This window comes from Andrographis paniculata, unplaced genomic scaffold, assembly GCF_009805555.1.
Source record: "Andrographis paniculata isolate CXL003 unplaced genomic scaffold, ASM980555v1 Contig37END, whole genome shotgun sequence".
NCBI classification, from domain to species: domain Eukaryota; kingdom Viridiplantae; phylum Streptophyta; class Magnoliopsida; order Lamiales; family Acanthaceae; genus Andrographis; species Andrographis paniculata.
The window spans coordinates 6,846,473-6,864,363 of record NW_026137570.1 but is presented as its reverse complement, the minus strand read 5'-3'; the positions used below and the strand labels follow the sequence as shown (position 1 = coordinate 6,864,363).

Genomic DNA, 17,891 nt, shown 5'->3' with positions numbered 1-17,891 from the left:
ATAAATTATGAAATTTAAAACGTAATTAAAATGTATAATTATTTTAAAAAAAACAATTAAACAGGATAGACCAAAACAAATAATATAAATATTATATATGGAACAAAATGAATAATTAATAATTTTTTTAATTTTAATTAAATTATTTAATTATTTTAATTTATAAGTATTTTTATTCATCTATAAACTTTAGTAGAAGTTGGAAGAAGTATAAATAATGGCAATGATTGCATCAGATGCCTGTCCGTCACAGGGCATAGTAAAGCATCCGTTTTAAATATATATATATTTTAAAATATTTCGATATTCTCCAAGCACTCGCATACGTCACACGCGTTCCGCGTGATCAAAACGACGTCGTTGCGGTGCTAACTGTATTTATTTATGGGTACAAGCTTCAGCGCTTTTTAAATGATTGAGAACTTGACAATGGAGAACTCTGGCGCACCGGCCTCCACCGGCGGCGATCGCCCGACGGTGATGATCACCAACGACGACGGAATCGACGCCCCTGGTCTCCGGTCACTCGTTCGTGTCCTTGTCTCCTCCAATCAGTTCCACGTCTTCGTTTGCGCCCCCGATTCGTATGTGTATCAGTGTAGAGTCTTACGAATGGATAGATGAGCATTTTAGATGTTTCTCTCTGTAATTCTGGTGCTTCTTCTATGAACTTTGTCGTCTATCTGTGTCGAAATTCTATGCCGTGGTTTATCGATGATATGTGTGTGTTTTTTAAGTCTCTGCTTAGTGTGCGCATTTTTTCCCCCAGCATAGAGTGTTGATATAATGATATCCTCATTCTTCTCTTTTATTCTATTTTTTTTATTTTTTATTTCTCGAGAATGGGTAAGTATCTGAGCTTTTGGAATTCTGGATTCTTTGTTCTGGTCTTTTCTGCCATTTCAGACTATTTTCTCTGATTATTTTTTTTATTTGTATAAGCTGATTGTCAGCTTGTTAATTGGAATTTTGTGTCATGGAATGGCAGAAATTCCTAATATTCTCCAGCGGTTAATATTGACAATTTGGGTTTAATGGTATCAAGCGTTGCAGATGTGATAACTAGCCTGCCTTTAGATACATTATCTTTGGATGATAAGCATACAGATTTAAGGAAAAAAAAAAAGAAAGAAAGAAAAGAAAACTTAATGATAAGCATACAGATTTAAGAAAAAAAAAAAGAAAGAAAGAAAAGAAAACTTAATGATAAGCATACAGTTTGGGCACTCATTATTTTGCATTTCATGAATTTACTAGTTATTAACTCATAATTTGATCTGAACACAGTATTGAATTCATTACATTTCTGCTGCTTCTTTAATTTTATGCTTTTTATTTGTCTGTTTGTTATGTGATCGTTTGGTTGTTTCAGGTTTCTTGGTGATCGATCATATGGTAGATGCAACTATTTTTGTGCCCTCAGAAATCTAGTGAATTTACTTCTCCGTTTTGTTCAAGCAAACATTCAACTTGTTGCTTACATTTGAATTGTTATTTTCAGTGAGCAGTCTGCTGTAAGTCATAGTATCACTTGGCGGAGACCTCTCTCAGTAAAGCCAGTGGAAGTTGATGGAACAACTGCTTTTGCAGTTTCAGGTCAGTGACCAAGTTCTCTACGAATGTTGTCATGTCAAATATTTTGAGAAAGCAAGATAAAGTAACTCATGTGTCTGGAGAATGAAACAATCAAAACAACACAAACTAAATTTATTTAAATTCCGAGCTTCCTCTGATTCCAAATTTATAATTGTCTTGATTAATGAGTGAGGAGTCAATTGCAGCATTTACATATATTAATGGATACAACAGCTCCTTTAAAAGCATATTCATTAACAATTCTGTCTATGATCTTAATGTTTATTGTGATTGTGGCTAAAAACACCAAGCTAGTAACACCAATCACTAATATTCCATTTGAGTTTCGCTTGTAGTCATAGCATATCAAGTCTGGAGACATTTTCTTTGTACTGTTTATTTATAATCAACCTGATCTCTATTCAATTAATAAACCCACAGTATCTGTCTATTGATTTGTCTATGTAATTGTGTTATTTTATCCTATAGTTGAGTTTTGGAACCATCTATTTCTTTTGAGATCAATTATCAGTTAAAGCTAACATAGTTACGGCTTCTCAAAGCTTAGTAGAACTTTCAAATAAGCTTGACGGGTAAGTTGGCCACTCAATCATTTGCTTAACTCATTGTGTCTGAAACTTAGAATGGAGATCTTAATAATGTCATTTATAGTTTCTTATATGTTTATGTTTGCCATCACTTATAAGGACTTCAGACATGCCCTGACTATACCCACTTAATAATCATCAAGTTATAACACACACATACGCACATATGTACGATTGTGTTGGATAGCCTTCAAGGTTTGTATTATATATCTATTGTTTGGGTCCATGTTCTATTTTTATTTGATTTTTTCATATTTATCAATTTTCATACAACTTTGTATGAGGATGCATGTTTTATTATATGATAGCATTTTAACAAAACATCTTTACAGTTTCTGTCATTGTTTGTTGTTTTGCTTAAGCAATTTTGTCTGTAGTATTCCATTTTGATTGATATATTACAAATATGTTCAGCTACTGCTCTTTAATTTTATTTTCTTTCTTTTTTTTTTCCAACTAATGTTTTGTATGTTTTTAATATTTCCTTGATTTTTTAATTGATACCATATTTTGTAGGAACTCCTGCTGACTGTACATCTTTGGGAATTTCCCAAGCTCTGTTCCCCTCTATACCTGATCTGGTACTTACAATGCATGTATTTCATACATTTCTTGTATTTACAGTATTTGGATCTTCATTCATATGTCCAATCCCTTTTATTTTTAATAGCTGCCCCTGTTTGCTCAATGTGCAACAAATTAAAAAATACTAACTACCTTTAAATAAGTTCAATTTGGCATTATTTGCTCTGCGTGCCATCTATGATCTATTTTTCTTTTTCTTTTCTCTTTCTCTGTTGGCTATCATGCTGTATTGAATGTTATAGGTGAAACAAAAGTGTTTCCTCAACAGCTATGCACATGTGATTCTAGTAAGAGCTGCTTACATTTCTAGCCATTTCATCCATTTCAGGTCATCAGTGGCATTAATATGGGGAGCAATTGTGGCTACCACATGTAAGTAGCTTTGTCTTTTCAATCCTTTAAGATATCCTTTGTAATGTTCTCTTTGCTGGAGTATGTAGAGTAACTTTAGGGTGTGTATGTATGGGGGATTTTTCTCCAAATTCACTATTCATCTAATTTTTTCCCTCCAAAAATATCAAATCAAACACCTATTTTTCATTTTTTATATTATACTAAAAATCATTTTTACATTCAAAACATCACATCAACACCTATTTATATCACATCGTATAGCTATTTCAATTCAAACTATTTACTATTCAAATCCCAACTCCAAATCCAAACCCCCAAACAAACACATCCTTAGTAGTTCCATTGGTTGGTAGTTCTGTCTTTCTAGAGCAGCTTTGTATGTAGTTAACCTTCTATTAACTTGTGATGCTGATTTGAGCAACCCGGTAAGTGATATAATTGGTGGGGATTCTATCGGGTTCCCATATAGACATCTTCTAACTTGAAAAAAGATTTAACCATGCTATGAAAATCAAACTACACAATTCGCATTCACTTGAAATGCATCAAAACTATTACAGTTGTGATATGTTCACCTTGTCACTACTAATGACTGGCTGACAGTGGCTGCATATTTTGATCGATGCAGTGTGTATTCAGGGACGGTTGCGGGGGCTCGTGAAGCTTTCTTTAATGGAATACCTTCTATCTCTCTATCATACGACTGGTATGAGCAACATAATGCCTTTCAATTATCTCATATTTATTGGAAATGGCTTATATGCGTGTGACGTGGGTATAGAATGAATCACCGGTTATTGCTTGTTCAATGAATCTATTTTTTTAAGATTTTTATCCTTCTGCTACTGAGTCTTTTGATAGGACACTCTAGAATTAGTCTACTCATACGGCTGCTAGCTTTCAGGGTTGGAGGAAGAAGTAATGTCGATGACTATACTCTTGCAGCAGAGGCTTGCTTGCCTATAATTTGTGCCGTATTGACCGAAACAAGAAAGAAAACTTATCCCCTAAACTGTTTCTTGAATGTTGATGTACCAACAGATGTCAGGAACCATAAGGTAATTTTTTTTATTTTTGCTTGTTTAAGTTTCTTCTACATTTACCCCGTAGCTATACTTTATGAGATATGGCAACCTATTTACATCACCAAATTCGGCTTTACATTGTACTTAAGTTAAATGCATGACAATATCACAATCTACCCATGGTGTAATGGTACATTTCTTCATATATTGTTCTCTTGTATCCCGAACATGTTATTTCTTTCATCTCTTGAATTTAGTTTGAGTTGAATGAAAAAGGATGAATGGGTGGTCCTTAAACAGGGTTATCGGCTAACCAATCAGAGCAGGAGTATTGTAAAAATGGGGTGGAAACAAGTTACTTCGGAAAATCAAGGCGGGAAAATGCTATCGACCATGACTATGGAGACAAATTCAGAATCAGATTCTAATTCAGATTCGACAGCCGCAAAACAAGACCATCTTATATTCAAGAGAGAGGTAAGAATCATCGGCTTCAACGTATTCTTTATTGCTCTTTCGCATTTGGTTTTTAGTACCTTTCTGTTTCCCGCCTAAAATTAGACGAAGTTAGCATAAAATTTGTTTTTGTGCCTTCCAGTAATTATCTACTTGATGCATTTACTTTGTCGAATATTATCCCATATAGGAAAAATGTCGAAACTCTCTCTTCGTAACATACTTGTATGCTTTTTGGTAAACATGTGTAATTTACATCTTTACGACATTAATTGTGACTCAGTTCTTTATTTTTTATAGGTAAGGGGATCATGGGTGGATGAAGGTGGCGACATGGACTACTCTTGCCTTCAAGAAGGCTATGTATGTTGCGTTGTAAATGGAACAATAAATATTACATTAATATGTATTTATTTATTTATAAGGTTCGGAATTTTGATTGCGTTGCGTTGCAGATAAGTGTGAGCGCTCTGGGTGCGTTGTCGGCGGCGGAGATGGATAGCCAAGCCTACTTTCAGAAGTGGCTGCCTACTGTGATCTCTTCTGCCCTGTAGTAATGAAATGAAAGTAAGTAATAAGTTTTAGTTGTTCGATTTCTGCCTGGAATCTGCATGCTTGGCTTGCTTTCTTTCATTTTTAACCACTGTTTATTTAAATCACTTTATTATTCGAATGGAGGACATAGGGAACTGCCTGCCTGATGTTTGAAAATTCGTTTTACTTTTACTTGATGTGTTGTACTATTCTATTGCCTACACCGTAGACAGTGTATTTCACGAGGGGGTGTAATTAATAGATAATTAAAAATATATTAGTGAAAATAATTATTATATAATATAAAGTGTATAATCATTTTTCAAAAAAAAAAAGTGACATGGTATGTGGGACGGACAGAAACGGCAACGTGGATATGGTATCTGAGACGGAGGGAGTATTATTTACATAGTTACATAAAAAGATAAGTTTACATTAAATAACAAATACTACCTTTGTTCTATAATTAGATATTCATTTGTTTTTTCACGTAATTTTAAAAATATTAGTATTATATTGAGACATAGTAGGAATAAAATAAAAATGACTAAAATAACCTTATTAGTATGTGTCATATAAAGTAACGACATTTGTATAATATATTGTAGTTGTAAGGGTATTTGTAATGTTAGGTAGATAGTCAGTTATTAAATGGATATTTTATTATGGGACGTACTAAAATGAAAAAATTGATGCTTTGTTATGGGACGGAGGGAGTAAATTAGTTAAAGAATAATGATGATACTTTGTTAATATATACTCCGTCCCAAAAGTATAGTATTATTGTGTTGGACACGAGATTGAAGGAATATTGATATAATATTGGTGGTTTGTAAAAAGTATGGATAAATAACTTTTTTGCCTTGTGAGTATATTAACGTAAAAAGTAGTGGCAATTGTGTAATAATAATAAAAAAATAGGGATAATTTTATGGTGATTATTTATGGAAATAAGACTATTGTTTTGGGACGGAATGAGTATAAATTTTCCGTAGAAAGGTTACCATTTACTTTTTGTAGGTAGATTTTTTAATATTAGTATTATATTGGTTTATAGTGTAAAAGACAAAAAATATCTTTATTAGTATTGTGTAATATAAAAATAATAATATTTATATAATATAAAAGTAATTACATTTGTGTAATATAGTATAGGTTAGAAGGGTATTTATTATATTGGTAGACAGTAAAATTATTAAATTAGAAAATAGTAACATTGTTTTGGGATTTTTTCTTTTTAAATTTAAGGATGTATTTGGCAATTAGCCGATAGCTGTTAGCTGATTCAATTAGCTGATTTGATTAGTTGATTCGATTAGTTGTTTGTATTAAAATGTTTGGTAAAATAAATGTTTGGTATTAGATGTCTATGCGTAAAATGACAACCGGAGATATTTCTATTTTATTTTATTTTTTTCTAATATATTCAATTGTTTTCTTTTGAGTTTAGAACATTTTAAAATTTTTTGTTATTAATTATTGAAAATTATAAAAGTTTTATAAAATAGAATAGTATTTATTTTTATTATAGTTAGATTTAAAAAATAATAATTTTTATTAAAAAATATAAATAGTTTTTTCTATTGAAAATAATGTAAAATATAAAATAATAATTTTTTTTTGTGTATATATTTATTATTTTAATTATCGATTAGTTTATTATATTTATAATTTTCAATAAATTTAATTTATTTAATTAATGTTAAGCATAAAATTTATATAATGTAATTTTAATATAAAATAAATTATTAATATTTATATTTTCTATTTGGGTTGATTTTAATAAATTTATATATTTTATAATTAAAATAATTTATATATAAAAAATAATTATTTTAAATTTATAAAAGTAAAACTATAATGTAATAAAATATTATAATATAATTAATAAATAATCAATATATATATATATATATTTGTATAAAATGCATAATAAATTTTCAAGGGCAATTAAGAAATAAAAAAAATTAGACTGAAAAAGCTATTTCAAAAAGTTTGGTAAGTTAGCTTTTTGGGTAAAAAAGTTTAACTGGTCAAACAGATAAAAATTGTCAAACATATAAATTAATTTGGAATAAATTAAAATAGTAAAATAGATTAAGGGTGTGTTTGTTTGAAGGATTTTGGAGGATTTTCACTATTCATCCAATTTTTTCTCCAAAAAAAACATCAAAGCAAACACCTATTTTTCATTTTTTATATTATACTAAAAATCAATTTTACATTCAAAACATCACATCAAACTCTATTTATATCACATCATACAACTATTCAAATTCAAAATTTTTACTATTCAAATCCCAATCCAAAATCCAAACCCCCAAACAAACACACCCTAATTGATCTCACACTAATGGAGTAGTAAAAGTTTGAAGGTAAGTAGAAAAAAATTAGTATGATGTATTATGATAATAAAAGAGTATTTGAAGAATTGCAATTGAAAATTTGTGTTTGGAAGAAGAGTTGAATATATGTATACTTACATAATATATGTATAATATATGTTTTATACGTTTACAAAAGATTAATAATTTAATATAAAAATTATTTATTATATTATTAACATATTTTTACATAAAAACATCTCATATTAAAAATACAAAATAAGTATTTTCATTGTTTTTATTTTAACTTTTTAGGTAATATATATTTTTATATTATATTTAGAATAGTTTTATTAATTGTATTTGTAAAGGTTAAATAAAAAAATAAAAAATACTAGTAAATACAGATTTAAACAAAAAAAAGATAAAATTGGACATCACAGGCGTGCTCATCTAGTGATTATTTTTTACCTTTTTGAACATTTAATTCTTGCCATATATACTCTCCGTCCGACTGGTTTAATTTATCTTTTACTTTATTGTACTTAATATTAAAAATATTATTTTATTTGTATATTTTATTTTCATAAATGTCATTATAAGAGTATTAAGATATTATAAGACACTACTAAAAATATTTTGTAATTTTTATTTAATTTATATTATATTTTCATATAATAATTAATATTAAATAATAATAAGAAAAAAAAGTAAATGAGAGAATAGTATTATTTTTCATAATATATCAAATTTAAATTATTATTGAAAAAAAAAACACCAACTAAATACATGTCATAGGCTTTTAAATAATAGCAAAAAATTGAAAAAAAAAATTAAAAAAAAAAATAGTGATCACATGTGATGAATTCAAATTTAGACATTATATTAATTAATTAAAGTTGACGGGTGATTCAATGAAGTGTGAAAAAAAAATTGATTTTGAGTTGATATTTTATTTAAATATTTTCATCTGTTATCCAAATATTAGATCAAATGTTTGACCATAAATTTTAATAGAAATATATAATAAATTATTATCTTTTACATTTTATAGTAATAAAATATTAAAAAATAATACTCTATTTGTCTAACTCTAAAGCTTTATTTACTTTTTGTATTATTTTATTTTACATTACAAATATTTTTATATTTATATAATTTTTTCACAAAAATATTTTTGTTATTTTCTCTTTATTTGTAGTATATTTTCATAAATATTTAAAAATCAATACGCAAAAAATAAATAAAATATTTAGAATCGAATGGAAGTAGTACATATTAAAACAAAAAAAGCAAAAATATTTTTTTTTATGATAATCAAAAATAAAAATAAATATAAATTTGGATAACATAGTGATAGTATAGTGACAATAAATTCTAATATAAATAAAAAATTGTTGAATTTTCTAGAAAAAAAAAAAACAAAAAAAATCATAAAATTAATGGCCTTAATTAATAATAAGACAATAAATTATGGTGTGTTTGTCTGGGAGTTTGGATTTTGAGTTGGGATTTAAATATTAAAAATTTTGAATTTTAATAGTTGTATGATGTGATATAAATAAATATTGATGTGATGTTTTGAATGTAAAATTGATTTTTAGTATAATATAAAAAATAAGCGTTTGATTTGATGTTTTTGAAAGAAAAAAAATAGAATAAATAATGTAAATCTAATCCAATCTCCCAAACAAACACACCCTAAAAATAAAGTCAAATTTGTCTTTTGAACAGCAGCTAGCATTGAAGAAGGGCACATGAATCAATCAAACTGTAAATTTGAGCATTGAATTGATATACAATGAAACATCCCTTTCATTAAGGAATCTGTCTGCTTTTTCTTTTTCTTCAAGGGTGTGTTGACCCGACATTAAATTTTGAGTTGAGATTTGAATAGTAAAAATTTTTATACGATGTTTTAAATATTAAATTAATTTTTAGTATAATATAAAAAATAAAAAATAGATGTTTGATTTGATATTTTTTTTTAAAAAAAAAATAAGATGAATAATGTAAATAGCTGACAGCAAATAAATTTTACGAACTACTATTACTTATCATTAATTCTTACAACACCACACCACAACACACCCATAAAATCTTGGCTTCAAATCCTGATTTATTTTATTTTGTTTATTCACACTGTCCATTTTCCCTTGATACCAAAAACAGAAACAATTGCACACAACACTGATCCACAAACTGTACAAAAGGGTTAGTTTCTTGAATCCATTTTCATTCTTAGGTATGTTTCTTGCTCATGTTCATTATTTAAACATTCTTGGCCTTCCCTTATTTCTTAAATTTTGAGTTTTTTTTAGCCCCTTTTGTTTTTGTGTGTGAAAAAAATAATAAATTTGAAGAATTCTCCCATCTAGAAAATGGGTTCTTGAATCCACAATTTTATTGTATTTTATTTTTTTCTATCTTGTCCTGAAAAGGGTTCTTGAAATCAAATTTTTAGGTATATTTTTGCTTGTCTTGAGAAGGGTTCTTGAATCCAAGTTCTCTAGGTATGTTTCTTGAAAATGGGATTCTTGAATTCAAATTTTAGCTTGTGCTAGTCTTGAAAATGGGTTCTTGAATTCCACATTTTAGGTATTTTTACCAAGATTTAAACTTGTCTTGATAATGGCTTCGTGAGTTCAATCTTTGGGTATGTAATTTCTTGGTGTTCTTCCATGGTGTCCATCAATATTTAGAATTTTGCATTATTTACCCACACACATATATATATATATATTTGTCTCTCCATTTTTTTAAAAGTAAGAAACAATGAGGGATTTCCCATCATGCTTTGGTGAAAATGGAGTAGAAGTGAGTGATCCATCATGTTCTAATTTGGTCATCACCAATAAATCACCTAATCCTAACAATTCACTCACTTGCACATATGCCTGCAAATTGTTCGACAAAATGTCTCTAGTAACCCTAATTTGGGGCAAGACTTTGATGGGCCAAACCCTAAGTGTAGAAATAGTGGATGATCCTTCTTACAACCCCCACATTTGTAGAGTGGATTTGAAGCCCTCTTTGTTCTCAAGAAGAAAAGGATCCAAACGTTTACAACTTTCCTCGGGCCGAATCGAACTTTTTTGGGATTTTTCCGCCGCAAAATTTGGGCCGGAGGCGGCGGTGGCGCCGCCCCCGGCGAGTTATTACATTGGGATTGTGTGCAAAGGTGTAATGGCATTGCTCGTCGGAGATTCGACTAAAGATGCTTTCAAGAGGAGCGGCGCCATTGCTTCATCCTCGAGCGGGAGGCTCGTTTTGAAGAGAGAATGTATTTGTGGGAAGCGGGTGTTTTGTACAAAAGTTCGATTTTTTAATAGTGGCGCGGCCCACGACCTTAGGATCGAGCATGATCATCCAAGTTGCGTCGAGGATTCGAGGCTAGTGATCCGTGTGGACTCTAGAACGGTCGTTCGAGTTAGGCATCTTAGGTGGAAGTTTCGCGGGAATGAAATGTTCTTGGTCGATGGGATACCGGTCGAAGTGTCGTGGGATGCGTATGATTGGTTGTTTGGCCCGAGTTTAGGGGGCGGGAATGTGGCGATCTTTATGTTTCGAGCTAGTTTTCCGAATGAGAGAATGCGAGCTAGCCCGAGCCCGAGACTAAGCCCGGATCGGAGTCGTTGTGGCTCGCCGGACGGCGACGGGTCGAAGGGCTTGGAGCTTGGTTTCTCTTTAGTCTTGTATGCTTCGAAGAATGAAAGAATGAATGATACGAAGGGTAGAGATTTTTAGAGTTCGATTGTTGGTAACATTTGATGAGATTTTTTTTTATGGAATTATTGTTGAATTATTTCCAAGGTTCTTGCCATTGTTGTAGCTTTATCATTATCGTTATGATTTTGTGTAGTAATCTTTTGAATGTGTTTATTTAAGTGAATTACCACGAGTGTAGTAATTCATTTTTACTCCTATTTTTTATACATGCTACTCCCTCCGCTCCCATATCACATTTGGATTGTGGCACGGTATTTAAAGTAATATAATTTAGTGAAAATATTATTAATAATTTTATATAGATAATATTATAAGTTTATTAATTTTTTATATAGATAATATTGTTAATAATTTTATATATTATTTAAATTTTAATAATATTTAATACTTTTATTTTATTTTAAAATCTAATAAATTTAAATATTTAGTAAAAAAAATTAACAAGGAAAATTATATATTGAATTAAAATTAAATTAATTTAATTTATGAAAATTAGTCTTAATAGGAAAAGTTTTATATTGTATTTTATATTTTCTCGTGTAATAATCTATAATCATTTAACTTATAATTTTAACATAATCGTGTTATTTCAAATTTAATAATAAAAATACAATATCAGTCGTAACTATGAAATCATTTCAGCGACAATTTTAACGCAACATAATAAACCATTCCATATTTGATAATAAAAACATAATATCAACAATAATAGAACTAGAAAAAATCATTCTAACCATAATTTTTAAGTCATTTCAAATTTGACAATAACAAAATTATACAGCATCAATTGCAGCAAAAAGATACTGCAGGATAGAGTATAACAAATCAAAAATACAACATCAACCAGTCAATTGCAGTAACAAAAAAACAATCTGGATATAAAATTCTGCCAAATACTTCCCAAATTTTGCTTTCCCTCCTAATAGTTTCCCTCCACAATTACATATGCTATAAACTACCAAGGGACCACAAAAAGTTTAACTTTTGCACTGTCATTCCAAAAAAAAAAATACAGAGATCAGTCAAGATGCAGTAGAGTAGAGAATGGATAAAAATTTTTGGAATGTCTTTGAAAAAGGTAAATTTGCTTCATTATTTCACTATATTCAACCGTCGAAACCACCGATGGAAAAGACAATCCGGTGATCTCGGAATCAAAGTCGATTACTCCTCCCTTCGACATCCTCGGCAGCTAGGTGGTGGCGACTGACCAAGACCCATAAAAAATCGGATTAAAGGAGTTAGAATCCACGGTGAAATCGACTACGGCTTTCGTTAGGAAGGAAGAAGAATTGCGAAGTAGACTAGAGCTTTTGTTGGGGGAGAAAAAACAATTGCAAAGCTGTTAGAATTTTTATGATTTAATTATTTGTTTTAATCATATTATGGGTTTGAGTGGGTTTGTTTATTTATATATTAAAAATAAAATATTTTTATATTAATAATATAATAAGATAATTAATTTTAATGGTTATTGTTAATTATGTTTTGATTTGATAAACTTTACTTAAAAATAGAAGGAAATTGTATCATTTCATGTGGGACGGAGGGAGTATTTTACACCGCCTCCGTCAAAATTTGTAAATGATTATGATAATTTTGGCTTTTAACTTTCACGTATATATTTATAATGATATATTTATAATTTAAATGAAAATAAAAAAATATATATATAATAGCTTGAAAGTACATTTTAGGTTTTTGTTTGATTAAATTTTTTTTACACGATTTTCAATATTATATTTCTTTTTATATTTTAACAATTTATCTATTTTTTTGTATTTATTAACTATACTTAACATTCCAAACATCATTTCAATTTATAATATATTAATATGTTATTATTTTTATATTATAGTATATTAATAAAATTAGTTTAGTCTTTTTACCTTTATTTCTACTGCTCTCTAATATAATACTAATATTCCTAAATCTTCATGTAAAAAGCAAATACATATATATAAATTTGGAATGGAGAAAGTACATTTTATTTTTTCACATATCTCATAAAAAAAAATATTATTTTTTATTTATGTCCGTCCCAAAACCAAAAGTAATATTTTCTAATTTAATAATTCTATTATATACGTAATATAATAAATATTTTTAAAATTTATTATATATTACATAAATAATTACTTTAATATTGGGAGGATCAGGTGCTGAATTTAATGTTGAATGCTTATATATTAGCCAGTATTAATTATATTAATCTTCGAAGATAAGTAATATATTACCAACATAATTTTCTAATAATTTATATATAAAATAAAGAAAGAAAATCAAATCATATCAAAACACCACACAAACAAACAAACGTTGGAACGAAAAGATTGGAATCATTCACAAGTGTCTCCCGCAACACATACCGCATTTACTCAGACGACGATGACGACAACGACGACGAACAAAACAATAGTAAATAAAACCCGACTCGACAAGCGAAGAACCGCTCTCCCGGACTCGACCAAACACCCGACTCAGACACCTTATCAACATGCATTCTAACCACCAACATTATTTCGCGACTAAAAAAGAAGAACCCGAGTTTCGCAAAACACAGAAAGCTATACACTAATCATTGAAAATTAACCACGACGCGTACCTTATCGTCAACGCTTAACCGTAACCAAATCCAGCGAAGACCCGTGAACCCGGTTCAGCGCATCCGCGAACCATCCGTGCCCGTCGTCCACCGACGGCATCCTCACTTCGATAAACGGGACTTCCGGGTTCCGCCCACCCGGCATAACAACTCCCGCAGCGACTCTCAATTTATTCGACGCATCGATGTCCATGCACACGTTGATTTCGGGAACACCCTTCGGCGCTGGCGGTATGCCGCCGATTTTAAAATAGCCCAAGAGATGGTTTTTCTCGACGACCTTCTCATCTCCCTCATAGACGATAATGAGCGCCTCGGCCTGGTTGTCGTGCACAGTCGTGAGGAATAGATCCCGCCGCACCGGTATCGTCGTGTTTTTGAGAATGATCGGGATGAAGCTGTCGCCGTCCGCTTGTATTCCGATGCTCAACGGCGTCGCTTGAATCGTTAATAGATCAAGGCTGCCGAAGGGGTCGGTCGCCCCCGACGCGAGCGCGCCCTCCAACGCCGCGCCGCGAACGGCGGCTTCGAACGGGTGGATCCCCGAGTAGGGGTCGCGGTTGAAGATCCCGGTTACGATCTCGCGTAGCTTCGGGACGTTGGAGCACCCGCCGACGAGGATTACGTCGTTTATATCCTTGACGTCGACTTTTGCGTCAAGCAAGCACTTCCGGACGAGGCTCTCGGATTTCTCGAACACTTCCTGGTTCACTTTCTCGAACTCGTTTCTGTCGAGGCTCTTGCGGATGGTTTTCCCGTCTCCCAAATCGACGTCGATCTTGGCCGTCGGTTGAGACGAGAGAATGTGTATCGCATTCTGCGTCGCAACACGAAGCAAACCCATTTTCTTGATCTCGTCTATCCCGCGTGCGGCGAAGAGGTCGTCCATTTCGGGTAAGAGGTGCCGCATCGTGTTCAGAAGTATGTCTTCACCTCCGACGGCGGCTCCGGCTAACGCTTTTATGTGCGAAATCCCACCGGCCGTGGCAGTGATGCCGACGTCGCAGAATCCGGCGCCCATGTTGAATATCACCGCGTTCTTTTCGATCCCGCTGCCGGAATTCTCTTGCGCGCTATGCTGCTGAGAATACAGCAATGCGATCGCAGTCGGTTCGGGCATCAGCCTCAGGACTTGCAGACCGGCCATGGCGCAAGCTCGCTCGACCCGGCTGATTTGAAATCGACTGAACGACACCGGAATCGTCAGGACGACGTTCCGGACGGGGCGCTTCAGCTTGACTTCCGCCAACGACTTTAATTCCACGAAAAATACCGCGAGCACTTCCTCGGGGGTAGTCGATCTCCATGCGTTTTTCACTAGCGCGGCAATGAACGGCCGGACGCCGATATTCAGAGTCTGTACCAGAAACGGGAGGCTTTTGCTCGCGTGGACGACGGGGTCGGTATCGACTCTGCCGATCAGACGTTTCATGTTGAACACAGCGGCGCCAGACAGCATCTCGTACGCGTGTGCAAGTTGATTGCTTACGCCGCCGGCCGGAATCTCGTCTTTGAAGGTGACATATGAAAGCATCATTTTCTGATTCCTGGTGTTCCTGAGGAGCTCGACTTGCGAACCATTCCAAACTGCGACGCTGCACTGAGATGTCCCAATGTCAATTCCGATTGCGATTTCTTGGGTAGGAGATACGGATTTTTCCTCCCCGGTGGCTTCGCTGTCGGATGCTACAGTGTAGGCTTGTTCTGCCATTATTCCTCCAATTCAGGTAGCGCTGCAAATAACGGTTATGTCGATAAACTTTAGTTTAACATCGAATTCATATATATCGAATGAACTTGCAACTCAAATTCTTAATAACAAGGAATTAAAGCAGTTACTTCTGCTACAGAGGCTTGGCAATCAAGAACTGACAACTTGCTTGAAAATTTCTACAATGAAATTTGGATTCTTGAATGACAATAGCCAGAAATAAACAGAAACGGCGAAAAATCCCCAGGAACGATGACCGTGTTACAAATGTATCGGCCTTACTCTCTGTATATTTTTTTACTATTCAATTCTTACTATTCTCAATAAAAATTAGCTATTTTTCCTTACAAAATATCGAATCAAAATATTGGTCAAATCAAAACTTCGAATAAAAAACAATAAGCAAAACACACCCGTAATTCTTCGAAAACACTCTCATATTTACAAGAGTGTAAAGAACGCTATTATGTTTATACCATTGATGATAGAACTTCACAATGACTTACCTTATAAGTATATAGGCTTTAACCTTTGCATTAATTTTTTAACTTTCAACCCTTACAATTCTCAAGAAAAATTAACCATTCACTCTTACAAAAGCATCGAATCAAAACATTATTCGAATCAACACTTTGAATCCAAACCAATAATGTAAATAACACACCATTGATTCTCCAGAAACACTTTCATATTACACTCATGTAAGTATTACTTTTACAAAGACAATGAACCTTATTCATGCCTCTCTTTAAATAAGACTCTCAATTCTATCCTAAGAAAACTACCCCAAGAATGTTGTTATGACAAATAATGGTAGAAGAATAATGAAACTACTAAAAAAGTTAAACGAAGGTTAAAAAAAAAAATCCCAGCATAACGAACAGGACTTTTTAAAAACAGAGAATGTGCATTACGAAGATTTGGTCCCATCTCACAATAATTCATTGAAATTACAAGTAGCTCGCCGATGGAATCCATGGCAAAAACAAACCGCAGTAAATCCGTAGTCTCTTCCATTAGTATATAACAAAACACAGACATTCAGCGACGCAAAACACTAAATACCAAATAAGTAAACAGAAAAATTAGCAACTAATGAACAAAAATCCAGCCCTGCTAATCGAAGAAGAGTAAGCAAGCTACGTTAAGGACAAATACTCAATCCACATACAAAAAAAAAAGCAAAATTAACTATAGAAATGCGAAGAAAACAAGCAAAGGAGCAGCAGCACAACCAAAAACATAAAAATTCGAACACCTCGAGAGATTAGAGACCACGAAAAACGAACGTAAGCCACTTACAAAAACGAACGCGCAATAAACAATTAATTGATGAAACAACGACGTGGAAGAGGCGATCAAGCTAGCGTATGACAGAGATAGCACAACCTTGACCGAAAATGTAAGAAATTAGAGTTAGATAGCTTACAGAATCTTCAATTGCAGAGAGAACAAAAACTTCAGTAGAAGGTGGGAACTCGGAACTTCTGGAGAACTTAAGAGGTTTGTAGAATTAACTTCTCTCTCTCTCTCTCTCTCTCTCTCTCTATATATATATATATGTACATGAATGTAAATACATCTTCTAGACGTTACCAGAGATTGTAAGTTGCGTTTGTCTACATTTATTGAATACGAACTCTTTTTTTTGTTACACTTCCTCCTAGTATTATATTCGGATGTAATAAAAATAAAAATAAAAAGATTAAACTAACAATATTGTATAAGTGTAATATATTGTAAATTAAAAAGATATTTATAATATTCTGTAGATATTACTATTATTAAAAAAAAATATATTTTATTATGAGACGAATCAAATAGAAAAAATAAATAAATTGTTATAATTATTTAATTTTTTTGTCTAAAAAAATATGTATATAATATATCTTATTTTTTTTATGAAGTATATTGAGGGTGTATTTGTTTGGGGGATTGGATTTAATTTCTACTATATATCCAAAAATTTTCCCCCAAAAACATCAAATCAAACAAGTATTTTTCATTTTTTATATTATACTAAAAATTAATTTTATATTCAAAATATCACATCAACATCTATTTATAATTGTTTTGATGTGATGTTTGAATATAAAATAGGTGTTGATGTGATATTTTGAATGTAAAATTGATTTTTAGTATAATATAAAAAATGAAAAATAAGTGTTTAATTTGATATTTTTGGGGGAAAAAATTAGAGGAATAGTATAAATCCAATCCAATTCCCCGACAAACACACCCATAATGGATTCTAAGGTAAATTCAGTTTCCAATATAATCATAATATTATAATGATATACATTAGCAAAACATTTATCATTATAAAATCGTGAATTGAAATTGAATTACCGAATAAAAGTAAATTTCTAAAATAAAGAAAATATA

The 17,891-nt window shown here is 31.6% G+C and overlaps 3 protein-coding genes across 4 annotated transcripts; 2 read left to right on the top strand and 1 right to left on the bottom strand.

Annotated features, from left to right (window-relative positions):
• Positions 1-394: 394 nt before the first annotated feature.
• On the top strand, positions 395-5,412 carry LOC127250581 (uncharacterized). The gene is made up of 9 exons (XM_051273938.1): positions 395-584; positions 1,502-1,596; positions 2,700-2,764; positions 3,097-3,140; positions 3,751-3,828; positions 4,027-4,180; positions 4,448-4,624; positions 4,904-4,966; positions 5,059-5,412. The coding sequence occupies exons 1-9, from the start codon at positions 412-414 to the stop codon at positions 5,155-5,157; spliced, it is 948 nt and encodes a 315-aa protein (XP_051129895.1). The 5' UTR covers positions 395-411; the 3' UTR covers positions 5,158-5,412.
• Positions 5,413-8,982: 3,570 nt separating this feature from the next.
• LOC127250205 (uncharacterized) lies at positions 8,983-11,341 on the top strand. Its single transcript, XM_051273364.1, has 2 exons — positions 8,983-9,706; positions 10,476-11,341. Exon 2 carries the CDS (start codon positions 10,648-10,650, stop codon positions 11,206-11,208), a length of 561 nt encoding a protein of 186 aa, XP_051129321.1. The 5' UTR covers positions 8,983-9,706; positions 10,476-10,647; the 3' UTR covers positions 11,209-11,341.
• A 2,136-nt stretch (positions 11,342-13,477) lies between these two features.
• Positions 13,478-17,053, bottom strand: LOC127250342 (heat shock 70 kDa protein 8). Of its 2 annotated transcripts, none has more exons than XM_051273574.1 (2): positions 16,936-17,053; positions 13,478-15,528 (listed from the first exon to the last, which is right to left on the bottom strand). In XM_051273574.1, the coding sequence occupies exon 2, from the start codon at positions 15,504-15,506 to the stop codon at positions 13,803-13,805; it is 1,704 nt and encodes a 567-aa protein (XP_051129531.1). In that variant the 5' UTR covers positions 15,507-15,528; positions 16,936-17,053; the 3' UTR covers positions 13,478-13,802. The 2 variants fall into 2 exon arrangements, with proteins under 2 accessions (XP_051129531.1, XP_051129532.1); XM_051273575.1 differs by lacking the exon at positions 16,936-17,053 and adding an exon at positions 16,809-16,924.
• Positions 17,054-17,891: the final 838 nt, after the last annotated feature.

What these genes read in the sequence shown, in the direction of transcription:
- LOC127250342 (XM_051273574.1), bottom strand. Translation starts at nt 15,506, where the DNA reads ATGGCAGAACAAGCCTACACTGTAGCATCCGACAGCGAAGCCACCGGG.
- LOC127250581 (XM_051273938.1), top strand. Translation starts at nt 412, where the DNA reads ATGATTGAGAACTTGACAATGGAGAACTCTGGCGCACCGGCCTCCACC. An exon ending in AACTGCTTTTGCAGTTTCAG is followed by an intron (nt 1,597 to 2,699) that starts GTCAGTGACCAA and finishes CATATTTTGTAG; the next exon opens with GAACTCCTGCTGACTGTACA. An exon ending in AGCAATTGTGGCTACCACAT is followed by an intron (nt 3,141 to 3,750) that starts GTAAGTAGCTTT and finishes TGATCGATGCAG; the next exon opens with TGTGTATTCAGGGACGGTTG.
- LOC127250205 (XM_051273364.1), top strand. Translation starts at nt 10,648, where the DNA reads ATGGCATTGCTCGTCGGAGATTCGACTAAAGATGCTTTCAAGAGGAGC.